The sequence below is a fragment of the Amblyraja radiata genome, chromosome 28, assembly GCF_010909765.2.
Source record: "Amblyraja radiata isolate CabotCenter1 chromosome 28, sAmbRad1.1.pri, whole genome shotgun sequence".
Lineage (NCBI taxonomy): Eukaryota > Metazoa > Chordata > Chondrichthyes > Rajiformes > Rajidae > Amblyraja > Amblyraja radiata.
In genome coordinates, this window is record NC_045983.1 from 15,139,859 (window position 1) to 15,161,402 (window position 21,544).

At 52.4% G+C, this 21,544-nt stretch overlaps 1 protein-coding gene and 1 long non-coding RNA gene across 2 annotated transcripts; one reads left to right on the forward strand and one right to left on the reverse strand.

The window, feature by feature from the left end:
• Positions 1-94: 94 nt before the first annotated feature.
• Positions 95-563, forward strand: LOC116988887. Its single transcript, XR_004416083.1, has 2 exons — positions 95-294; positions 394-563. It is a non-coding gene; the product is annotated as an uncharacterized LOC116988887 (long non-coding RNA).
• Positions 564-7,004: 6,441 nt separating this feature from the next.
• Positions 7,005-20,362, reverse strand: LOC116988886 (pigment epithelium-derived factor-like). The gene is made up of 8 exons (XM_033045889.1): positions 20,135-20,362; positions 14,918-15,005; positions 13,475-13,685; positions 12,188-12,343; positions 10,798-11,001; positions 9,338-9,480; positions 8,806-9,016; positions 7,005-7,861 (listed from the first exon to the last, which is right to left on the reverse strand). Exons 2-8 carry the CDS (start codon positions 14,990-14,992, stop codon positions 7,593-7,595), a joined length of 1,269 nt encoding a protein of 422 aa, XP_032901780.1. The 5' UTR covers positions 14,993-15,005; positions 20,135-20,362; the 3' UTR covers positions 7,005-7,592.
• Positions 20,363-21,544: the final 1,182 nt, after the last annotated feature.

Consider the following 21,544-nt stretch of genomic DNA (forward strand, 5'->3'; position numbering starts at 1 on the left):
CCTCCAGAGGGTCCTGGTGGTGAGTGAGTGTAGATGTGTGGAGAGAGGGGAATGGGCTGCGGCCAGTGGTCAGTGAGTGAGGTGTAGACGTTCTGGGTCAGGTCTGTGCTCAGTGTGTTATGGACGTTGTAGTGTGGGGGGCTGCGGTCAGTCCACACTGTGGTTCGGCAGCCGGGGTCATAGTGGGGGGCACTGTGCCAATGGTGGCCTGGAGCCGCTGACTCTCACAGACAGGGTGGTGAGGACAGCACTAGACACCCCCCCCCCCTCACTCCACAACCCCCAGAGAGGGCAGTCAGTAACCCGTCCCCCCCAGAGATGGCAGTCAGTAACCCCTGTGTCCCCCCCTGTCCCCCCCAGAGATGGCAGTCAGTGACCCCTGATCCCCCCCAGAGAGGGCAGTCAGTGACCCCTGATCCCCCCCAGAGAGGGCAGTCAGTGACCCCTGATCCCCCCCAGAGAGGGCAGTCCCTCGGCTGTGCCTGTAACACTGGGCCTGTCGTACCAGAGGTGGGTTGGTCTCGCTGAGGCACTTTCACCCCTGGCTGAGGGTTATTGGGGGGGAGGGGGGGGGGGGGGGGACACAGAGACCTGGGTCACAACATTACCAGGGACAGGGGGTGAGTAGAAGGGAGCAAGACCAATGGACCCCCCCCCCACCACCACATTTCCTCACCACCCCACAGTTTTCTCAACATCCTCCCGAGGCACAGAGGACCCGGACCGAGGCAGGGCCTAAGGGAGGGGAGCAAGGGCCTGAGGGAGGGGGAGTCAGCCAGGGAGCAGTGAGGCTGCCTTCAGAGTCCAAGCCCGCAATGGTACCCAAACCTCCAGCAAAACCAGTGTGCATCAGGAGCAATCGTAAATAAAATATACCTTAAAGTTAATTAAAGAATGTAATAATCTTTGTATGGATTGATGTGTCAAACTCAGTTTCAATAAAAAAATATTTTCCACAAGGTTTGTGTGTTGAATCCCTGCTCCCACTCCTCCTCCTCCTTGTCCTCCTTGCCCCCCTCGACCCCCTTCCCCATCACCTTCCCCCTCCTTGCACCCCCTTCCACAGCTCCCTCCCTCTCTCCCCCACACCCTGGGTCATGGAAAACGGCAAAACACCAAGTACAGGAGGCAGCTTCTGGGGAGGGACTAATTGGACAATGTTTCAAGTCGGGACTCTTCTTCAAACTGATAAGAGTAGAGGGGAGAAAGCTGGAAAACGAGGTGGGGGCAGGACAAATCCTGGCAAGTGATGGCGGGGGGGGGGGGGGGGGGGTGGGAAGAGTTGGGGTGATTGACAAAATAGACAATAGGGTGTCAGATAAGGAGAAAAGGATAGATTAAATGTAAAGCTTTTAAATGTAAATTCTGAAACATTAACCCCGGTTCCAAGGTAAACGTCCCCCCAAGACCCACATCGCCAACCCCCTCAGAACCTCGTGATTCACGGAGATCCTGTCTCAGCTGAGACCTTCAACGTCTCCATACATCAACATGCGAACCTTCCCTTCCAGTACAGCCTTCCTTAAATACAGAGACCGATCTGCCCGCCTCACTCTGGGCTCAGTCTCCGCCGCACGGTGTAACACGACCACGTTTGATCGCTGTACCCCTTGATATCGAGGCCACTGTTCCATTACTCTCCCTAACCCAAACCTCACACCAAACCGTAGTGTTTTGTACCCTGGCACCCCAGATCCCTCTCCACCACAATGTCTAGTAGTCTCACTCCATTCCAATATTTCACTTCCTTCTAAAGCGTACTCTTACCTTGTGCTGCTATGTTCTTTAGTATAGTGTTAGTGTGGAGATACTGCGCGTAAACAGGCCCTTCAGCCCATCGAGACCAGCGATTCCCACACACTAACACTATCCGACACACACTGGGGACAATTTACATTTATACTAAGCCAACTAACCTACACGTCTTTGGAGTGTGGGAGGAAACCGGAGATCCCGGAGAAAACCCATGCAGGTTACGGGGAGAACATGCAAACTCCGCACAGGCAGCATCGAACCCAAGTCTTTGGCGCTGTAAGGCTGCAACTCTACCGCTGTGCCACCCTGTTGTAGCTCATCCAAACCTAGAAATCCAAGTACATTACATCTGCTGATCCCCTTTATCCACCCTAAAAAAACCCAGCAGATCCATCACCTTTCACCACTTTAAGCTCCATCTGCCAACACCTTGCTCAGACTGAGCCTCTCTTTCTAACCCTCCACACAATCACATCTAGATGACCAACCATCACCAACCTGTGCTTCCTGATCCCAGTCTTTTGTCCAAGTCATTAATGTGGATTGGAAATAGCTGTGGCTCTGACACTGATCCCCAGGGCACTGATTGCCAATTGGAAAATGATCCATTTATTTTATCCCGACTGTTTCCTGCCAGTTCACCAATGCCAGATTCAGGCCAATACTTTCCACACAACCATCAGACATTTAACCTTATGCTGTGATTTTCATGATGTGGTACCTCATCCTATACCTACTGCAAACCCAAGTACATCACGTCCACGGGTTCCCCATTACAAACTCTCAAAGACATCAAGCAAATCTGTCACGTTGTGAAATCCTGCTCTGCCTCCCTCAGTGATGGGGATCGCTTTCACCTCCTCCCTCTCCGCAGCCCCTGATTAGCAAGAATGATTGGAATGCTTTTAGTGCTTTCTGTTGCAAACACCCATCATAATTCAGAATCTCCACTCTGTCTGTTCCCCGTGATTAATGGCCAGTCATATACTCTGTGACAATCATTTACTCAAGCTGCTCTCCTCCTGTTTATACTTTCCCCACATCCTCCGACCCACAGCCAATGTCTGCCACACCGGATCCCTCTGCCGCCGTATCTGACACCTTGCTGCTCACCTTCAAACCTGCCTCAGGGTTACAGCCGCAGCCCTGGACGTCTGAAGGTGGGAGAGGTGAAACTATGGCCACAGTGAGCGAGTGAAACTGGGTTTTAGACACCAAACTAAATGCTGGAGCAACTTAGCAGGTCAGGCGGCATCTCTGGAGAGAAGGAATGGGTGACGTTTTGGTCGAGACTCTTCTTCAGACTGAGAGCCAGGGGAGAGAAAACTAGGCCTCCTAATTCCATTTCTCCCCATAACCCTTGACACCTGTTCTAATCAAGAATTTGTCCATCTCTGCCTTAAAAATATCCACCGACTTGGCCTCCACAGCCCTCTGTGGCAATGAGTTCCACAGATGGACTACCCTCTGACTAAAGAAGTTCCTCCTCACCTCCTTTCTAATGGAATGCCCTTTAATTCTGAGGCTTGAATCCCAGTCTCACCTGAAATACTGTGCACAGTTTGATCCCCTTACCTAAACAATCCATTGTAAAGGTGATGCATAAAATAGTGAATAGTACAGCGCAGGATCAGGCACAATGTCTATGCCTAACATGATGCCAAGACCAACTATTACTTGCCTTGTACATAATCCACATCCCTGGCCAAAAGTCTCTTCAATGTCACTATTGTACCTGCCTCTACCACTGCCCCTGGCAGCGTGTCCCAGGCACCATCTATGTAATAAACTTGCCTCACACACCTCCTATCCTCACTACCACCACTTTTTACATCACCTGCAAAATAACTAATCACCTTCCCTACAGCCAACAATGGACCATTGTGGGCTCAACATATCCTTGATCATTGTTGCTTTTTGCATATCATTCATTCATTTGTTCGATGTATCTTTTCATATTTCTCGTTTCCCTCTCCCCTGACTCTCAGTCTGAAGAAGGGTCTCAACCCGAAGCGTCACCTATTCCTTTTCTCCAGAGATGCTGCCTGACCCACTGAGTTACTCCAACATTTTGTGTCTTTCTTCAGTCATTAACGTGGATGGAAGGGTCCCACACCAATCCCTGTGGTGCACCACATGTCACAGCCCTCTAGTCACAGACAACCCTCCACCACCACCACCCTGTGCCTCCTGCCACCACAACCTGCCCTCAGTACCCTGGGCTCCAACCCCTTGCACAAATCTCCCACGTGAAAGCTTGTCAAAGCGCTCAGTGAAGTCCACATTGACTGCCTCACCCACACTGTCCTCATCAATGTATTTTTCACCTCCTCAAAAAATTCAATTTAATTGCCCAGATCTCTCCCTAACCAATCATGTTGATGAAGTCTGTGGAATTCTCTGCCTCAGAGGGTGGTGGAGGCAGGTTCTCTGGATGCTTTCAAGAGAGAGCTAGATAGGGCTCTTAAAAATAGCGGAGTCAGGGGATATGGGGGGAAGGCAGAAATGGGGTACTGATTGGGGATGATCAGTCATGATAACATTGAATGGCGGTGCTGACTCGAATGGGCCGAATGGCCTGTTCCTGCACCTATTGTCTATTGTCCCCCAGTGTAGATTAATCCTGTGCCTCAGGATTTTATTTCCAATAACCTCCCTGAACCTGACGCAAGACTCACTGGCCTGCAGTTAACATGGAAGAGCACAACACAGGAACAGGCCCTTCGGCCCACAATATCTGTGCAAACCATGATGCCAAGTTAAACTATTCTCTGTCTGCTCATAATCCATATATCACTCCGAGTCCATGTGCCTAGCCAAGAGCTTCTTAAACATCACTAACATATCTCTCCCCAACACCACCCTAGCAGCATGTTCCGGGCACCCACAACCCTCTGTTTAAAAAGTCTGCCCAACATATCTCATTCAAACTTTGCTCCTCTCACCTAGTCTTTGACATTGGAGTCTGAAGAAGGGTTTCGGCCCGAAACGTCGCCTATTTCCTTCGCTCCATAGATGCTGCTGTACCCGCTGAGTTTCCCCAGCAATTTTATGTACCTTTAGTCTTTGACATTTCTACTTTGGGAGAACGGTTCTGACTGCCTGGCCTATCTATCCCTTCATTAGTTTATAAACTTTTATCAGGTCCCTCCCCTCCTCCCCCAACCTCCAGTGTTACAAACAATCCAATTTTATCCAGCCTCGCCTTGTAGCTAATACCTCCTCATTCTGGCAGCGTTCTGGTAAACCACCTTTGCACCCTCTCCAAAGCCTCCACATCCTCACTGTTATGGGGTGACCAGGACCACAAACGATACTCAAAATGCAGCCTAACCAAAGACACATGATGCTGCAGCATGACTTCCTGGCTCTCGTACTGAATGCAGACTGATTCTGCTGCCTTCAAGACAGAAGGACTTTGGCCAGACAAAAGTGCTGGAGAAACTCAGCGGGCGCGGCAGCATCTATGGAGCGAAGGAAATAGGCAACGTTTCGTGCCGAAACGTTGCCTATTTCCTTCGCTCCATAGATGCTGCCGCACCCGCTGAGTTTCTCCAGCACTTTTGTCTACCTTCGATTTTCCGGCATCTGCAGTTCCTTCTTGAACAGGACCTATGACCAGACAGGTGGAGTGAGAGTCCTGGAGTCACGCAGCATGGAAACGGCCCCTTTGATCCAACTCGTCCATACTGCCCCCAAGCGAGTCGAATCTTTCCTGTCCGCGTACCTGTCCATATGTGCTTTTAAATGTTGTACCTGCCTAACTGCTGCAAGAAGGGTTTCGGCCCGAAACGTCGCCTATTTCCTTCGCTCCATAGATGCTGCTGCACCCGCTGAGTTTCCCCAGCAATTTTGTGTACCTGCTTCATTTCACAGTTCGGTCTGAAGAAGGGTTTCGGCCCGAAATGTTGCCCATTTCCTTCGCTCCATAGATGCTGCTGCACCCGCTGAGTTCCTCCAGCACTTTTGTCTACCTTCGATTTTCCAGCATCTGCAGTTCCTTCTTAGATGCTTCATTTAATACATGTTAGGATTGAAAGCTACAAACTCCCTATCAACCTACAGCCCCAACCCGGCAATCTTCCAGCCTCGCCAGTCATTTCAATTTGCACAGACACCTAATGTGCCGATCTTTCCCGTAATGAGAGCCATTTCTTGTCTTTCCAGCAGTAAAGACGATGGAAAAGAGAAACTCTCTCAGCTCCAATCATCTCACACACAGTCATTGATTGGAGGCAGGTGCTCCCGATTAGCTACAGCCCTGTGAATGTTTAAAGGGGTGGTGTAGAGGTCACTCTAAGCCTGACCCTGGGGGAGTGTGTGTGATGGGGCATTGTAGAGGGCGCTTCACTCTCTGCCTGACCCACTAAATAAAACAGGACTATTCAGCTATTTACAACAAATGCAGCATCTTCATTTACATATTTACAAAAATTCAGATCAAAAATTCTCAAATTAAACGCTGGTCTTCTATCTGTGCTGCCGTGGTGTCCCAGCCAGGGCTAATACAGAGCCTGTGGTCACGGTGAGATCCCTGTCCCGGGATATCCAACACGGATGTTTCTTCAGAAGAGGGGGGGGGGGGGGAGGAGGAGGGAGGAGGGAGGAGGCGGAGGCGGAGGCGGAGGAGGAGGATGTGGTCGTCTCGGGCGGAAGGTCAGGATCTGTGACGGAGGAGCCATCATTTGGGAGCAGCACCTGGACCTGGGACCACTCGAGCTGCTGGTCCCTCCGTCTACCCCGTGTCTGTCTGACTGCCCGTTCCCAGAATCACTAACCCCCGGGTTATCCTAGTGGCGGTACACGGACACGGATGTGCACGGTGGTCCGAGCACGGTACCGGCCACATGGAGGCTGCAGACACACGGGAGACGTATGCCGGTGAAACGTATGGGCGGTAGATCTGAGATCCCAACCTCTTCACCGCGACCTGGCCGCGCTGAGCTTGAAATTGACAAACCCCCCCGAGGATGACACCGCCGGCACTGTCAACTCAGCAGAGTGGACATGTCTTGAATGAACTGTACCTGGGGCCATAGGGTCACCAAGGGAAGGGAAGCCATCTGGAAGCTCACTGTCCAGACACACACTGTAGACACACACCATTCGGCAACACACTGTCCAGACACACCGTCTAGGCGCACGCCGTCTAGACACACACACGCGGGTTGGTGGAACGGCTCCCCAACCCCGTCTCCGGCTGGAAAGTCGCGGCCAACAACAAGGTTGAAAGGAATTGACTGTGCGGAGGTGTTTGTTTGACCTTTATTTCCAGAACGTCAGCGTTTGTTCATGACAATTATGGACTCTGCCTCACACGCCTGTGCCAGTGGCTCGCCCATGGGTCAACTCTGCCCCTGCCCACAAGGGCCAGAGGTCAGTGTGGGCTGGTCCAGGCCTAGCCTGGGTTAGTGGACAGTGTGGGCAGTGCCAGTCCTAGCCTGGGTTAGTGGTCAGTGCCAGTCCTGGCCTGGGTTAGTGGACAGTGGGGGCAGTGCCAGTCCTAGCCTGGGTTAGTGGACAGTGGGGGCAGTGCCAGTCCTAGCCTGGGTTAGTGGACAGTGGGGGCAGTGCCAGTCCTAGCCTGGGTTAGTGGTCAGTGCCAGTCCTGGCCTGGGTTAGTGGTCAGTGTGGACAGTGCCAGTCCTAGCCTGGGTTAGTGGAGCATGACAACTGTGCCAGTCATGAGAGTCATGCTAGTGAAGAGAGGGCCGTGGCAGTCCTGGGTTGGTGGAGAGTGTGAGCAGGGCCAATCCTGGGTCAGTGTGAGCAGGGCCAGTCCTGGGTCAATGTGGTACAGGGTGGGGGAGCATCCTGTGGGGCCCAGTGTCCATGCCTCACTGCCGCCCCTGGCCCAGGGTCCTGGGGTCCATCACCCTGGCGATGTGCAGCAGAGAGCCGCTGGGGTTGTCGTACAGCAGCATCAGGAAGGGCCGGTTGACAAGGAAATGGAGGTTGAACTGGGGGCTGTTGGGGAGCGGTGGCGCTGCCTCCTCCTGGCCGCCCTCCGCAAGTGTCAGCGAGGCCACGTGGGTAACACTGGAGATGGAGGCCGGGCTGTTGCTCAACTTCCCCAGCTGCGTCGCAGAGTAGAGCGGCTTCAGATCTGCTCAAAGCAAACACAGTGGCCTCAGGTCCAGCCAGTGTCCCTGTCCCAGTGCCCACTCCCCCAGTGTCCCTGTCCCAGTGCCCGTTCACTCCCCCAGTGTCCACTCCCCAGTGCCCCTGTCCCAGTGCCCCCTCCCCCAGTGTCCACTCCCCCAGTGACCCCTCCCCCAGTGTCCACTCCCCCAGTGCCCCAGTGTCCACTCCCCCAGTGTCCCTTCCCCAGTGACCCCTCCCCAGTCCCAGTGACCCCTCCCCCAGTGCCCCAGTGTCCACTCCCCCAGTGACCCTTCCCCAGTGTCCACACCCCCAGTGCCCCAGTGTCCACTCCCCCAGTGTCCCTTCCCCAGTGTCCACTCCCCCAGTGTCCACTCCCCCAGTGCCCCCTCCCCCAGTGTCCCAGCGCCTGCCCAAGGGTCCGATCCCGTCCCGGCTGCCCCAGGGAATATTTGATGCTATGCCCTCCAGTCTTTGACATTTCCACATGGGAAAACTGCTCTGACTGTCTACCATGTCTACGCCTCTCACCATGTAGTAAACCGCTATCAGGTCTCCCCTCAGAACCAGACACTCCAGAGTAAAGTGCAACCAGTCTCATTAAACTTTGCTACAACTGAACAGGTTAAAGGAGATGTGTGGGGCAGGTTTTTGTGGGTAGGGGATGCCTGGAACACACTGCCAGGGGTGGTGGTGGAGGCAGATACAATATGTTTATGAAGCGGCACATGGATATGCAGGTATTGGAGGGATATGGCTTATGTGCAGACAGAGGAGATTAGTTTAACTTGGCATTGTGTTCAGAACGGACGCTGTGGGCCGAAGGGCCTGTTGCTGTGCTTACACAGGGAGTGGGCTGGTGGGGTGGATCACTGGAGGAGTGATGGAGAGTGGAGAAGGGGTGACAGTCACAGGGCGGGGGGGGCGGGGTGAACCTGCCACACTTACTCATTTCACCCAGCACCTCCATTAGCTCCAGCTTGGTGGTAACCTTCAGCTTGGGGAGGGAGACGCTGGCTTTGGCCAGATGCAGCTGACTGACCAGGTCATACACGAACACAGGGGTCAGACTCTCTTCGATGGCGCTCATGTTTTGCCCAAGGCCGCTGGGCAGGAAGATCAGGAGGCTGATGTCCCCCATGTAGCGAAACAGGCCAATCTGGAGGACAACCGACAGGTGAATCCCTCACCCCCTCTACCTCACCCCACTCCCTCACCGCCCCTCCCTCACTGCCCCTCATCCCCCCCACCCCCTCACCCTTACCCCTCCCCCTCAAAGCCACTTCCTCACCCCCCTCTCTCACCCCCCCCCAACTGCCTCTACCTCACCCCCACCCCCATCTCTCGCCCCCTTCCCTCACTGCCCCTCCCTCAACTCCCTCACCGCCCCTCACTCACCCCCCCCCCCCCCCCCCCCACCCCACAGCGAGTGGTTTGAGTGACCCGGGGGCTGAACAGGGGGATTGGCCAGAACCGGTACCTTGCAGTTCAGCTCGGAATCGTAGCCGTATCGCAGCGGGTAGTGCAGGCTGCTCATCATGGGAACGTTCACCTCCTGCCCGTATTCCAACTGGAATGACTTCTCCATCGTGTTGGCAGCGTTGAATTTGGTCACGAGCCTCCCTGGAATGGAACAACAGTGATGAGCACTGGCTGGGAGTGTGGGACCACTCCACATAGAGAGTCTGACACTGACAGTAGACACAGCCTTGTGGTGGAATGACGCTACCCTGATGGAGGTCTCTGACCAGTGTTGGGACCTCTGTTGTTTTCGATATATAAATAGACAAAAATGTAGACGGAATGTGAAGAAGGGTCTCGACCCGAAACGTCACCCATTCCTTCTCTCCAGAGTTGCTGCCTGTCCCCCTGTGTTACTGCAGAGTTCTGTGTCTTATCTTAAATGTAGATGGCTTGGCCAGTCAGTTTGTAGATGACACCAAGTTTAGTGGAATAGTGGACAGTGATGAAGGACTCCAATGTTGGACATAGATCAGCTGCAGAACTGGATGGCAGGTGGCGTTTAATCCAAGCAAGTGTGAGGTGTTGCACGCTGGGAGGTCAAATGTAAGGGGAAAGTATATAGTTAATGGTAAGACCCTTAACAACATTGATGTGCAGAGGGGCTAAACCCCCATCACCATGAAAGTGGCATCAAGTAGATGGAGTGGTGAAGAGGTGTATGGTACGCTTAACATTAGTCCTGGCATCGAGTAGAAGAGTCAGGAAGTCATGTTGCAGCTTTAGAGGACTTTATTATCCAACTTCATTACAGGACGTTTTATATATAGTGTGCGGTTCTGGATGCTCCATTACAGGAAGGATGTGGAGGCTTTGGAGAGGATACAGAAGGGGTTTACCAGCATGCTGCCTGGATTGGAGGCTGTTAGCTATAAGGAGAGACAAGAGGCCACAATGCTGGAATCTTGAGTAAAACAAAAGGAACTGGAGTAACTCAGCGGGTCAGGCAGCATCTCTGGAGGACATGTATAGGGGATGTTTTGGGTCTGGACCCTTCTTCAGACTCAACATAGAAACATAGAAAATAGGTGCAGGAGTAGGCCATTCGGCCCTTCGAGCCTGCACAGCCATTCAATATGATCATGGCTGATCATCCAACTCAGTATCCTGTACCTGCCTTCTCTCCATACCCCCTAATCCCTTTAGCCACAAGGGCCACATCTAACTCCCTCTTAAATATTATCAATGAACTGGCCTCAACTACCTTCTGTGGCAGAGAATCCCAGAGATTCACCAAGATGACTCTCCTCGTCCATGCTCGGCCCCTCAAGCCGGCCACCGCCCCCCCCCCCCCTACCACCCACCCCTGTGCCCTTGCTCCTCCCCCCCCCCCCCCCCCCCCCCCCCCCCCCCCCCCCCCACCGCCCCCGCCCCCCCCCGGTCCCTCTCCCCACCCCTCCCACACATGGCCCCTCTCACCCTGGTAGTGGGCTGCACTGAGCAGCAGCAGACTGAGCCTGGCAGGGAGGCTGCGGACAGCCTGGCTGATCTTCCCTCCCGTCTGGATCTTCAGCCACTGGTTCATGTTGCTCAGCTCCCGCTGCATGTTGTTGGCGACGAGTTTGGGCCGCGATCCATAATACTGGGCGACCTGGTTCACAAAGGCCTGCTGTACCTTCAGCCCTGGCCCAAGGCAGACAGTGTTAGTGTGGGAGCACCCTCCATCACTGACCACTCTCACTCACTCACTGGCTCCGACCACGCACATACCTACTGTCATACACACACACATACAGTCATACACACTCACATACAGTCATACACACACATACACAGTCATACACACACATACACATTCATACACACACATACACAGTCATACACACACACATACAGTCACACACACACACACACAGTCATACACACACATACACAGTCATACACACACATACACAGTCATACACACACATACACAGTCATACACACACATACACAGTCATACACACACATACACAGTCATACACACACATACACAGTCATACACACACACATACAGTCACACACACACACACATACAGTCATACACATGCACTCTTAAACACACACGCTCACACACACACCCTCACACAAATTCACACCCACATGTATGCACTCAATCACACACACACCTATACGCACACTCACACACACAGACTCCCTTGCTTACACAGAGACACACCCTCACACACTCACATAGACAGATGCACATGCACAAAATACATGACACACACACACACACACACACACACACACACACACACAGACACACACACACACACACACACACACACACACACACACACACAGACACACACACACACACACACACACACACACAGACACACACACACACACACACACACACACACACACACACACACAGACACACACACACACACAGACACACACACACACACACACACACACACACAGACACACACACACACACACACACACACACACACACACACACAGACACACACACACACACAGACACACACACACACACACACACACACACACACACACACACAGACACACACACACACACACACACACACACACAGACACACACACACACAGACACACACACACACACCACACACACACACACACACACACACACACACACACACACACACACACACACACAGACACACACACACACACACACACACACACACACACACACACACACACACACACACACACACACACACACACACACTCGGACACGCATGCACACAGTCTCTCCCTTTCTCACACAGACACACACGCACAAAGCTCAAATTAATTTCACGGTCAAGAACTGTGGGCATTATTTGCTTACTTTTCTTGGCGTATATGCGCGAGACTGTTTTGAATTGTTTGGGCTGCATGCTGATTTCAGTCAGCAGGTCCTTGAACGCACTGTGCACATCCAGGTCCTGCAGTGAGTTGTAGTTCAGGATTCTCTGCAGAATGTCCTTGTTTGTGGATGTGGCACCTTAATAAAGAACAAAGAACAGGTTAACGGGGACCAGATGTAAGTGCCCCGCATCACACTGACGTGAATGCCTCCTCTCGGGCCCCCCAGTGCTGTGGGTGGGAGGGCTGAAGCAGGACGTGGTACTCTCTCCCTCAGACACAGCCTTGGTCAACGCTGCCTGTTCCACTGGGAACAGCAGAGGAGTGGGTGCAGCAAAGGATGCAGCCAGCATCCACATCCCATCCCTGACTGCCCCAGAGAGGATGGGGTGAGCCACCGTCTGCAACTGCTTCTGGTGAAGATGTCACCACTGTGCTCTTGAGGAGGGGGTTCCAGGAGTTAGACCTGAAGTTCAATTCAGATCAATGCAAGTCCATTTTGGTAAGTCAAACCAGGGCAAGATCTTCACAGTGAACTGTAGGGGGTCTGGGGAGCGTTGGACAGCAGAGTGATGCAGGAATGCAGGTACATAGTTCCCTAAAAGTGGTTTAGAGAGATACAGCGCAGATATAGGCCCTTCGGCCCACCTGGTCCGCACCACCCAGCGATCCCGCACGCTAACGCTATCCTACACAGTAGGGGCAATTTACATTTGTTACCAAAACCGATTCACCTACAATCCTCTATGTCTTTGGAGTATGGGAGGAAACCAGATCACCCGAAGAAAACCCACGCAGTCACAGGGAGAACATGCAAACTCCGTACAGACAGCACCCATGGTCAGGATCGATCCCGGGTCTCTGGCGCTGTGAGGTAGCAGATCTACCGCTGCACCACTGTGCTGCCCCTGGTGTGGCAGGAAGACAAGGTGGTGAAGAAAGCTTTTTCCACATTGGCCTTCATCAGTCGCAACCGAGTACAGAAGCTGGGTTGTTAAGTTACAGTTGTGCAAGGCAATGGTGAGGATGCAGTTGGAGTATTGTGCTCAGTTTTGGTCACCCTGCTCTAGGAAGGATGTCATTAAACTGTAACGGGTGCAGAGAGGATTTACGAGGCTGCTGCCAGGACTTGAGGGCCTGAGCTGTAGGGAGAGGGGTGGTCAGGTTAGGACTCTATTCCTTAGCGTTCAGGAGCCCCCTCATGCAGCTCCCCACCCCCCCCCCCCCCCACCCCCACCCCAACCCCAACCCCAACCCCCCCCCCCCTCACCGAGCGAGAGTGCAGAGAGACTAGCAGCCACACTGAGGGGAGACAGGAAGACGTTGGCACTGGGATCCTTGCTGGCCATCAGCCGATAAAGGTCGTAGCCAAACTCCGAGACTGAATAGGCAAGTCTCTGCACTGGCGTTCCCAGGATCTCCTCCTCCTCCACCTCCTCCTCGACCAAATCCACGACCTGGCTTTCATCCACAAACGGCTCCTGCAAACAGGTAGAACATAGACCAGTACAGCACAGGAACAGGCCCTTCAGCCCAGAGTGACTGTGCCAAACACGATGCCAAGATGAACTAATCTCATCTGCTTGTTCGTAATCCATATCACCTCCATTCCCGGCAAATCCATGTGCCCGTCTAAAACCCTCTTAAACCCGTCTGTCATATCTGCTTCCACCACCACCCCTGGCAGTGTGTTCCAGTCACCCCCCACACATCTCCTTTAAACTTTGACCCTCTCACCTTAAAGCTGTTTCCTCAACACTGTGGCATTTCCATCCTGGGAAAAAGGTTCTGACTGTCTCCCCTTTCTAAGCTCATAATTCTATATCGTTCTATCAGGTCTCTCCTCAACTGTTGACGTTCCAGAAGTTTGTCCAACCTCTCCTTATAGCTGTGTGATGTCTCAGCAAATGTTTTGACAGCTTCAGATATCCGCAATATATTTAGTGTGAAAAATATTTCTGAATTTGTTGCCCAAACGCTACGCATCGATTGGAAAGTTTGCATCTCAGTGTCACCAGATTCAGGAACAGTTTCTTCCCCTCTGTTATCAGGGTGCTTCTGAACCATCTTCCACAAGCCAGAATGTAGTCCCGATCTTCCGATCTACCTCAATGCAACACTTGCACATTTTTTCTCTGCACTTTCTCGTTAACTATTACGCTGTAACTCAGTAGCACCACATTCTGGTACTTTCCTCTTTACACTACCAGTGTTCTTGTGTATGCTTGACTACATAACACTGTACAGTTTTTCACAGTTTAGTTTAGTTCATTGTCACGTGTACCAATGTACAGTGAAAAGCTTTCGTTGCATGCTAACCAGTCAGCGGAAAGACAATACATGATTGAAATCAAGCCATCCACAGCGTCCAGATGCATGATAAAGGTGAATAACGTTTAGTGCATGATAGTGTCCAGGAAAGTCTGATCAAAGATAGTGTGAGGGTCCCCAATGAGGTAGATAGTAGCTCAGGACAGCTCTCTAGTTGTTGGTAGAATGGTTCAGTTGCCTGATAACAGCAAAGATGTATATATCTCGGTATAGGTGACAATAATAAACCAACACGCGATTCCTCCCCTTCCCAAGGTGTGGTTGGCGGACTGCTCCGATACTCCGATCATGAGCACCATGGAGCCCGTGAGATGAGGAGGCACAACAGGGCAGATGCCCTCTTGGCAGAAATGTAGAACCACATCAACTCGTTGCCACTTACCGGACTAAAGTAGTCCTCTTGACTGGAAATGAGCGACATGGCTCCCAGGAACATCAGTACAGTCAGGATCTTCATCTTGGCCTCGGATCTGAGGAGAGGAACAGAAGCCAGCCGTGAGGTCCCCACAGTCCAGGTACACACACTGGGAACCAGAGCCCCTCTCCCACAGTCACAGTCACCCTGGGTGACACAGCGGTAGAGTTGCTGCCTTACAGCGTCAGAGACCCGGGTTCGATCCTGATTATGGGTGCTGTATGTACAGAGTTTGTACGTTCTCCCCATGACCTGCGTGGGTTTTCTCCAGGATATCCGGTTTCCTCCCACATCCCACAGATGTACAGGTTTGTAGGCTAATTGGCTTTGGTAAAATTGTAAATTGTCGCTAATGTGTGTAGGATAGTGTTAGTGTGCGGGGACGGCTGGTTGGCCCGGACTCGGTGGGCCGAAGGGCCTGTTTCCGTGCTGTATCTCTAAACTACACTAAACTAATACACTGGGAATCAGGAGTACCTCACCCACAGCTGCAGGGCCACACACTGGGAATCAGGAGCACCTCTCACTCACTGGAGAAGCAGCATTGTCATGCACTCTGAACCTGCCCCCGTGTCAGAAGTTCGAGGCTGCAGAGACTTGGCAACATGACCCAGCCTGAAGCTGAGGGCCAATGGATTCAACGTTGTCTTGGTGGATGGAGGTTTCTGCAGGTTCATAAGTCTCCCCGTAAGTTGGCCCATTAAGTCTCCCCGTAACCCCTAACACCTGTACTAATCAAGAATCTATCTCTGCCTTAAAAATATCAATTGACTTGGCCTCCACGGCATTCTGTGGCAATGAATTCCACAGATTCACCAGGTGGCGGTGTTCCCTGGGCCTCAGTTTAAGAATAAGGGGTAGGCCATTTAGGACCGAGATGAGGAAAAACTTTTTCTCACAGAGAGTGGTGAGTCTGTGGAATTCTCTGCCTCAGAAGGTGGTGGAGGCAGGTTCTCTGGATGTTTTCAAGAGAGAGCTAGATAGGGCTCTTAAAAATAGTGGAGTCAGGGGATATGGTGAGAAGGCAGGAACGGGCTACATTGGGAATGATCACATTGAATGGCGGTGCAAGCTCGAAGGGCCGAATGACCTACTCCTGCACCTATTGTCTATTGTCTATTGAATGGGTGACGTTTCAAGTTGAGACCCTTCTTCAAACTGAGAGTCAAGGGAGAGGGAGACACGGACAAGGAAGTGTAAGGTGTGTAAAACGAGACATCAAAGGGGATGAAGGTTAATTGTAAATTATCCCCAGTGTGTGTAGGATAATGTTAATGTGTGTGGATCCCTGATCGGCGCGGATTTGATGGGCCGAAGGGCCTGTTTGTGCCCTAAACTAACGTCTAAACTGAGGATTATTGTGGAGACACTAACTACTGCAGATGTTGGAATCCTGAGCAAAACACAAAGTGTTGGAGTAACTCAGCAACTCAGAGCTACTTGCAGCATCTTTTGTTTATTTTAGTTTTGTTATTGTCATGTGGGAAGCGAAAAGCTTTCTTATTGTATCTGCATCTTTTTTGCATCTGAAGAGGAAGTGGACAAACAACGTTTCGTGTTGGGTCCCTTGGGGGAAAGAACGAAGCTCGGCAAGCGATAGGTGGATACAGTTGAGATGGGGGGGGTAGGATTGGCAGATGGGTTGGGGTAAGTGACAAAGGCTGGAGCTCAAAAGGAGCCAACAGGGTGTCAAAGGAGAGAAGACGAGTGAAATACAAGGCCAGAGGGAAGGATAAGGGTGGAAGGTGACAGGTGGGGAGGGGCAGGAAGGGGGAAGAGGGGCAGGAGAATGGGAGAAGTCAGTTCGGTACAGTTTATTGCCACGAGGTGAAAAGCTTTTGTTGCGTGCTAACCAGTCAGCAGGAAGACAATATAGGATTTCATTGTATTGAAATGTGCGTGCACCGGGGTTGGGGGTGCATTGGAAATGGAGAAGGGGTGGGGGTGGGGGGGGGTTACACTTAAAATGGTAGATGTCAATGTTGCTGCCTTTGGGTTGTGAGCTGGCCAAGAGGTGAGTTCCTCCAGCACATTGAGGATTATTGTGCCCCTGGTGCCAGGGTGGGAGTCCAGGGGAAGGGTCCCCCACTGCCCCCATCTCCACTGTGTTCACACCGGTCCAAAGAGGGGCCTCAGGGATCGAAGATTGAGCGCTGGGCCTCGAGAGAACGCCAAACCTTTATCCAACCTGCAGCTCTGGGGTCATGTTTACCCACACCAAGAGAAGCAACGTTGGGTCACTCACCCTGGCTCAGGGAACTGTGACGTGAGGGGGGGGGGGGGGAGGGAGAAGGGGGATGGGGGGGGGAAGGGGGAGGGGGGGGGGATAGGGGGAAGATAGGGGGAGGGGGGGATGAGGGAGGGAGGAACAGTTAGCCTGTGGGGCCACCCGTGAGAGGTGATAGATTCTGGTGGACGGTGATCAATAGCAGCCTGCACTGTGCCTGGTCCCACGGCACACAGTGAGTGGACATTGCTCGACCCTCTGTCAAGGCCCCATTCCACCGGTCATACAGGCCAGTTCAATTAGTCCTCAGTCCTCCACAGCTCGTCCAGCCTAGGGAACATGATTCAGCATTTAACTCCTTAACCCCAGTAAGTATCCATCACCTGCAGCCCCGTTTCTGCCCTGGGTGAGCTGGAACTGGCTAGGGTCAATCAGAGTCATGCATCACGGAAACATGCCCTTCAGCCCAGCTCATCCATGCTAACCAAGACGCATTCCTGAACCATTTCCACTTGATCAGGTTTGACCCATATCCCTCTAAACCTGTTGCATCCAGGTGTATTTTACCCTCTGTAATTCTACCTGCCTCCTTTTCTTCCTCTAGCAGTGTTTTCCACATATCCACCACTCTGTAGTGCTGGTCTAAACCGGGATCCCCACTGTGTGGATGCCTCTGCTGCTGGCATGTGGTGAAGGGCTATTACCAGGGATCACACTCCCGACGGACTCCACCCCTTCCCATTCACTCCCACTGCCCACACTCACCAGGGACCCCACCCCTTCCCATTCACTCCCACTGCCCACACTCCCCAGGGACCCCCCCCCTTCCCATTCACTCCCACTGCCCACACTCCCCAGGGACCCCACCCCTTCCCATTCACTCCCACTGCCCACACTCCCCAGGGACCCCACCCCTTCCCATTCACTCCCACTGCCCACATTCCCCAGGGACCCCACCCCTTCCCATTCACTCCCACTGCCCACATTCCCCATAGACCCCTTCCCATTCACTCCCACCGTTCTCACTCCCAATGGACCCATTAGTCACTCTGCACTCTCTCTGGTGGTTCAGCCCCAACACTGAAGGTACGCGATGCTTTGAGACAACAAGTTTAATGATCCCTCTGCGGGACGTGTGTGTGCGCTGGTGGGGGTCAGTGTTTATTATCACTCCGGCTGACCTGAACCGTTTGTGGGGTTTGTTGGGCCAGTTCAGGGCAACACGTTAGGTGGTGCTGAGTTACACATGGACCTGGTGGTTGAAGCCGAGGGTTTTCGACACATTTCCTGGATTACTGCGATGTTTTTATTTCACTGCTGGACCGTGAACTCCCAGCTGGCGTGGCGTAAGGTCATAAGGAATAGGAGTGGAATTAGGCCATTCGGCCCATCAAGTCTACTCTGCCTTTTCAATCATGGCTGAACTATTTATCTCCTAACCCCATTCTCCTGCCTTCTCCCCATAACCTCTGACACCTGACATAAGGCAAGCCAGAACACCAATTCTGGTCACTGATGGCTACTCCAGTGCAGTAACTCCCTTCTCCTGCTCCCCCAATCCTGAGTTTACATGGAACAGTACAGCACAGGAACAGGCCCTTCGGCCCACAATATCCATACCGAGCATGATGCCAAGTTAAACTAATCTCTTCTGCCCGCACATCATCCACATCCCTCCATTCCCTGCATATCCATGTGCCTATCTAAAAGCCTCTTAAACACCACTATCATATCTGCTCCCACCACGGCACAATCGAGGCACCCACGACTTTATGTAAAAACTTGCCCAGCAACTCCCCTGTAATCTTCGCCTTTCACACCTTAAACCTATGCTCTCCACATCACATTTCCACCCTGGGATAAAGGTATTAGCTGTCTACCCCGTCTAAGCCTCTCTTAATTGTACATACTTTGATCAGGTCTTCCCTTGGCCTCTGACGATCCAGAGAAAACCACCCCAGTTTGTAGAATCATTTTGATGCCGAGGCAATGAACATTCAGCCTTGTCCAGTTCAGACCCGAACAAGCCGATTAGAATATGCAGAGCCTTCGAACCAGAGGTCACTGCCCATCTGACTCTGGCTGATCCTGGCTGAGTGTTTCCAGAACCCTAACCAGCTGCTCGAGTCTGCCCAGGCTAGGAACGGAATTCCTCCCATCTGATAGCTGCTAGCCCCTCACTGCTGTGGGTGTTCCAGAGAAGGGGCGCTCTAATGTTAGCCCATCCCTCTGCCCCACCATAAAGGTTTCACCTCCAGTTTAAACTTTATCCTGTTAATGTTGAACTCTTGGTCCTCAAAAATATTCCAAATGGAATTTAAACTGGAGAAGGCAGAGGGTGGACGAGCAACAACAAAAAAAGGGGGGGGGGGGTTTCTTGGGGAAGAGTTCCCTTAAATTTAGTTGCGTCTGGTTGGGTAACTACGGTAGCTTGAAGACTATTCCATGCTTTAATTGTGCGGGGAAAGAATGAATTGCTGTACACATCTGTCTTGGTAGCTGGCATCTTGGTAGTTGATTGACAAGCTTCCGATCGGAGAGGAATCGAGGGCACATTCATTTCTCCAGCTACCCCTGCTCACTCTGCATTGTGAAGGCTTTTGGCAGTGCATATGGGAAGGGCTGTGTCCCAATGCCAGGGCTCCTGCGCCAGTGCCGGGACCCCCTGTGCCAGTGTTGGGACTGTGCACAGTATCACGGCTTCTGTCCCAGTATCAGGGCTCATGTCTCAATGTGCACAGTATCAGGACTGTGCCCGTATCAGCGCTGTGTACATGGTCAGGGTTGTGCCCCAGTATCAGGGCTGTCTCTCTGTATCAGGGCTCCTGTTCCAGTGTCAGAGTTGTGTACAGGGTCAGGGTTGTGCACAATCTCAGGGCTCCTCTCTCGGTATCAGGGCTCCTGTCTCAGTGTGAAGGCTGCCTCCTCCCTGCTCAATAATCAAACTGTTTGCTTACCTGCTCCACCAGAGAGCCCGACTTGCACAGTCGAGCAGCTCGCGGTACTGGTCTTTATCCTCGGCGTTCCTGGGTCAATATTTGTAGTGAGGCGGGCAAACACGAGGTGCTGCGGACCAGAGTCGAGGCGGAGAGTCGCGTCTGCCTGCAGCAGCAACGTGGCTGAGTCTGGGTCTACTCCACAGGGAGTCCTGGCTAAAAATAACTGTTTCCTGTCCACGCAGGCACAAGGAAACATGGCAGCAGCTAGACGGCTGCGGGGAACCGCCAAGATGCGGTCTACAGCCCACACCCAGCTCTACAGCCAATCGGCGGTGAAATCCATCAGCTGCATGGAGTAGCTGTAACGTGGGGGGAGGGGACGGGGGGGGGGGGGTTTGCTCAGCACACAGACCCCTGGACTCTCTGAAGAACGGTCTCGATCCGAAATATCACCCCTTCCTTCTCTCCAGATATGCTGCCTGTCCCACTGAGTTACTCCAGCATTTTGTGTCTATCTTCATACCCTCAAAGTTGGCCTTGCCCCAATTTAGAATTATAGCAATTTAGAATTATAGTCTAAATCCATAACTATCTTATACCTAATAGAACAATGGTCGCTTGTCTAAACAGTGTCAGAGCCCAATGGTTGTCCTGGTCGGGACTGAACTGTCGGGAGAGGCATCAGCAGACACGGGAGGAATTGGCGAGGTGTGACAGGGCCTGGCTGACTTTGTTTGCCAACCGCTGGATGGTCGCTCTACGAGTTGGTCTATTCGATCGAGACTCATGGGTGCTAAGAGTGGAGCCTTGAAGTTGAACAGCCAGTCCTGCACAACCGAGCCAGTAAATCCTCAGGTACACAAAAATGCTAGAGAAACTCAGCGGGTGCAGCAGCATCTATGGAGCGAAGGAAATAGGCAACGTTTCGTCCCGAAACGTTGCCTATTTCCTTCGCTCCCTAGATGCTGCTGCACCCGCTGAGTTTCTCCAGCGTTTCTTTGTGTACCTTCGATTTTCCAGCATCTGCAGTTCCTTCATAAACAGTAAATCCTCAGGTCCGGTCGGGGCTGGTCACAATCACCTGCCGAGTCCATACTGGTCGACTAATCTGTGAGGAGACCCCGAAATGGAAAGGACTCATCGAGAAGTACTGAAGAAAAACTCAAAATCCAGACGCGAATGGAACCAAAAGTCATATAGACCAGGAATCGACAGGACTCCTATCTGAATCTCTACCCCCCTGCACCAACTCCTCAGCCACACATTGTGTTACAGTGTAGTGTGCGGGGGTCGCTGGTCGGCTCGGACTCGGTGGGCCGAAGGGCCTGTCCGTCTTAACTAAACTGCACGGAGACACGGGTAATACAGACAACTCAGAGTAAGACAGGACATACAGGGAAAGTTGCTCATTAACACGGGAAACATGGG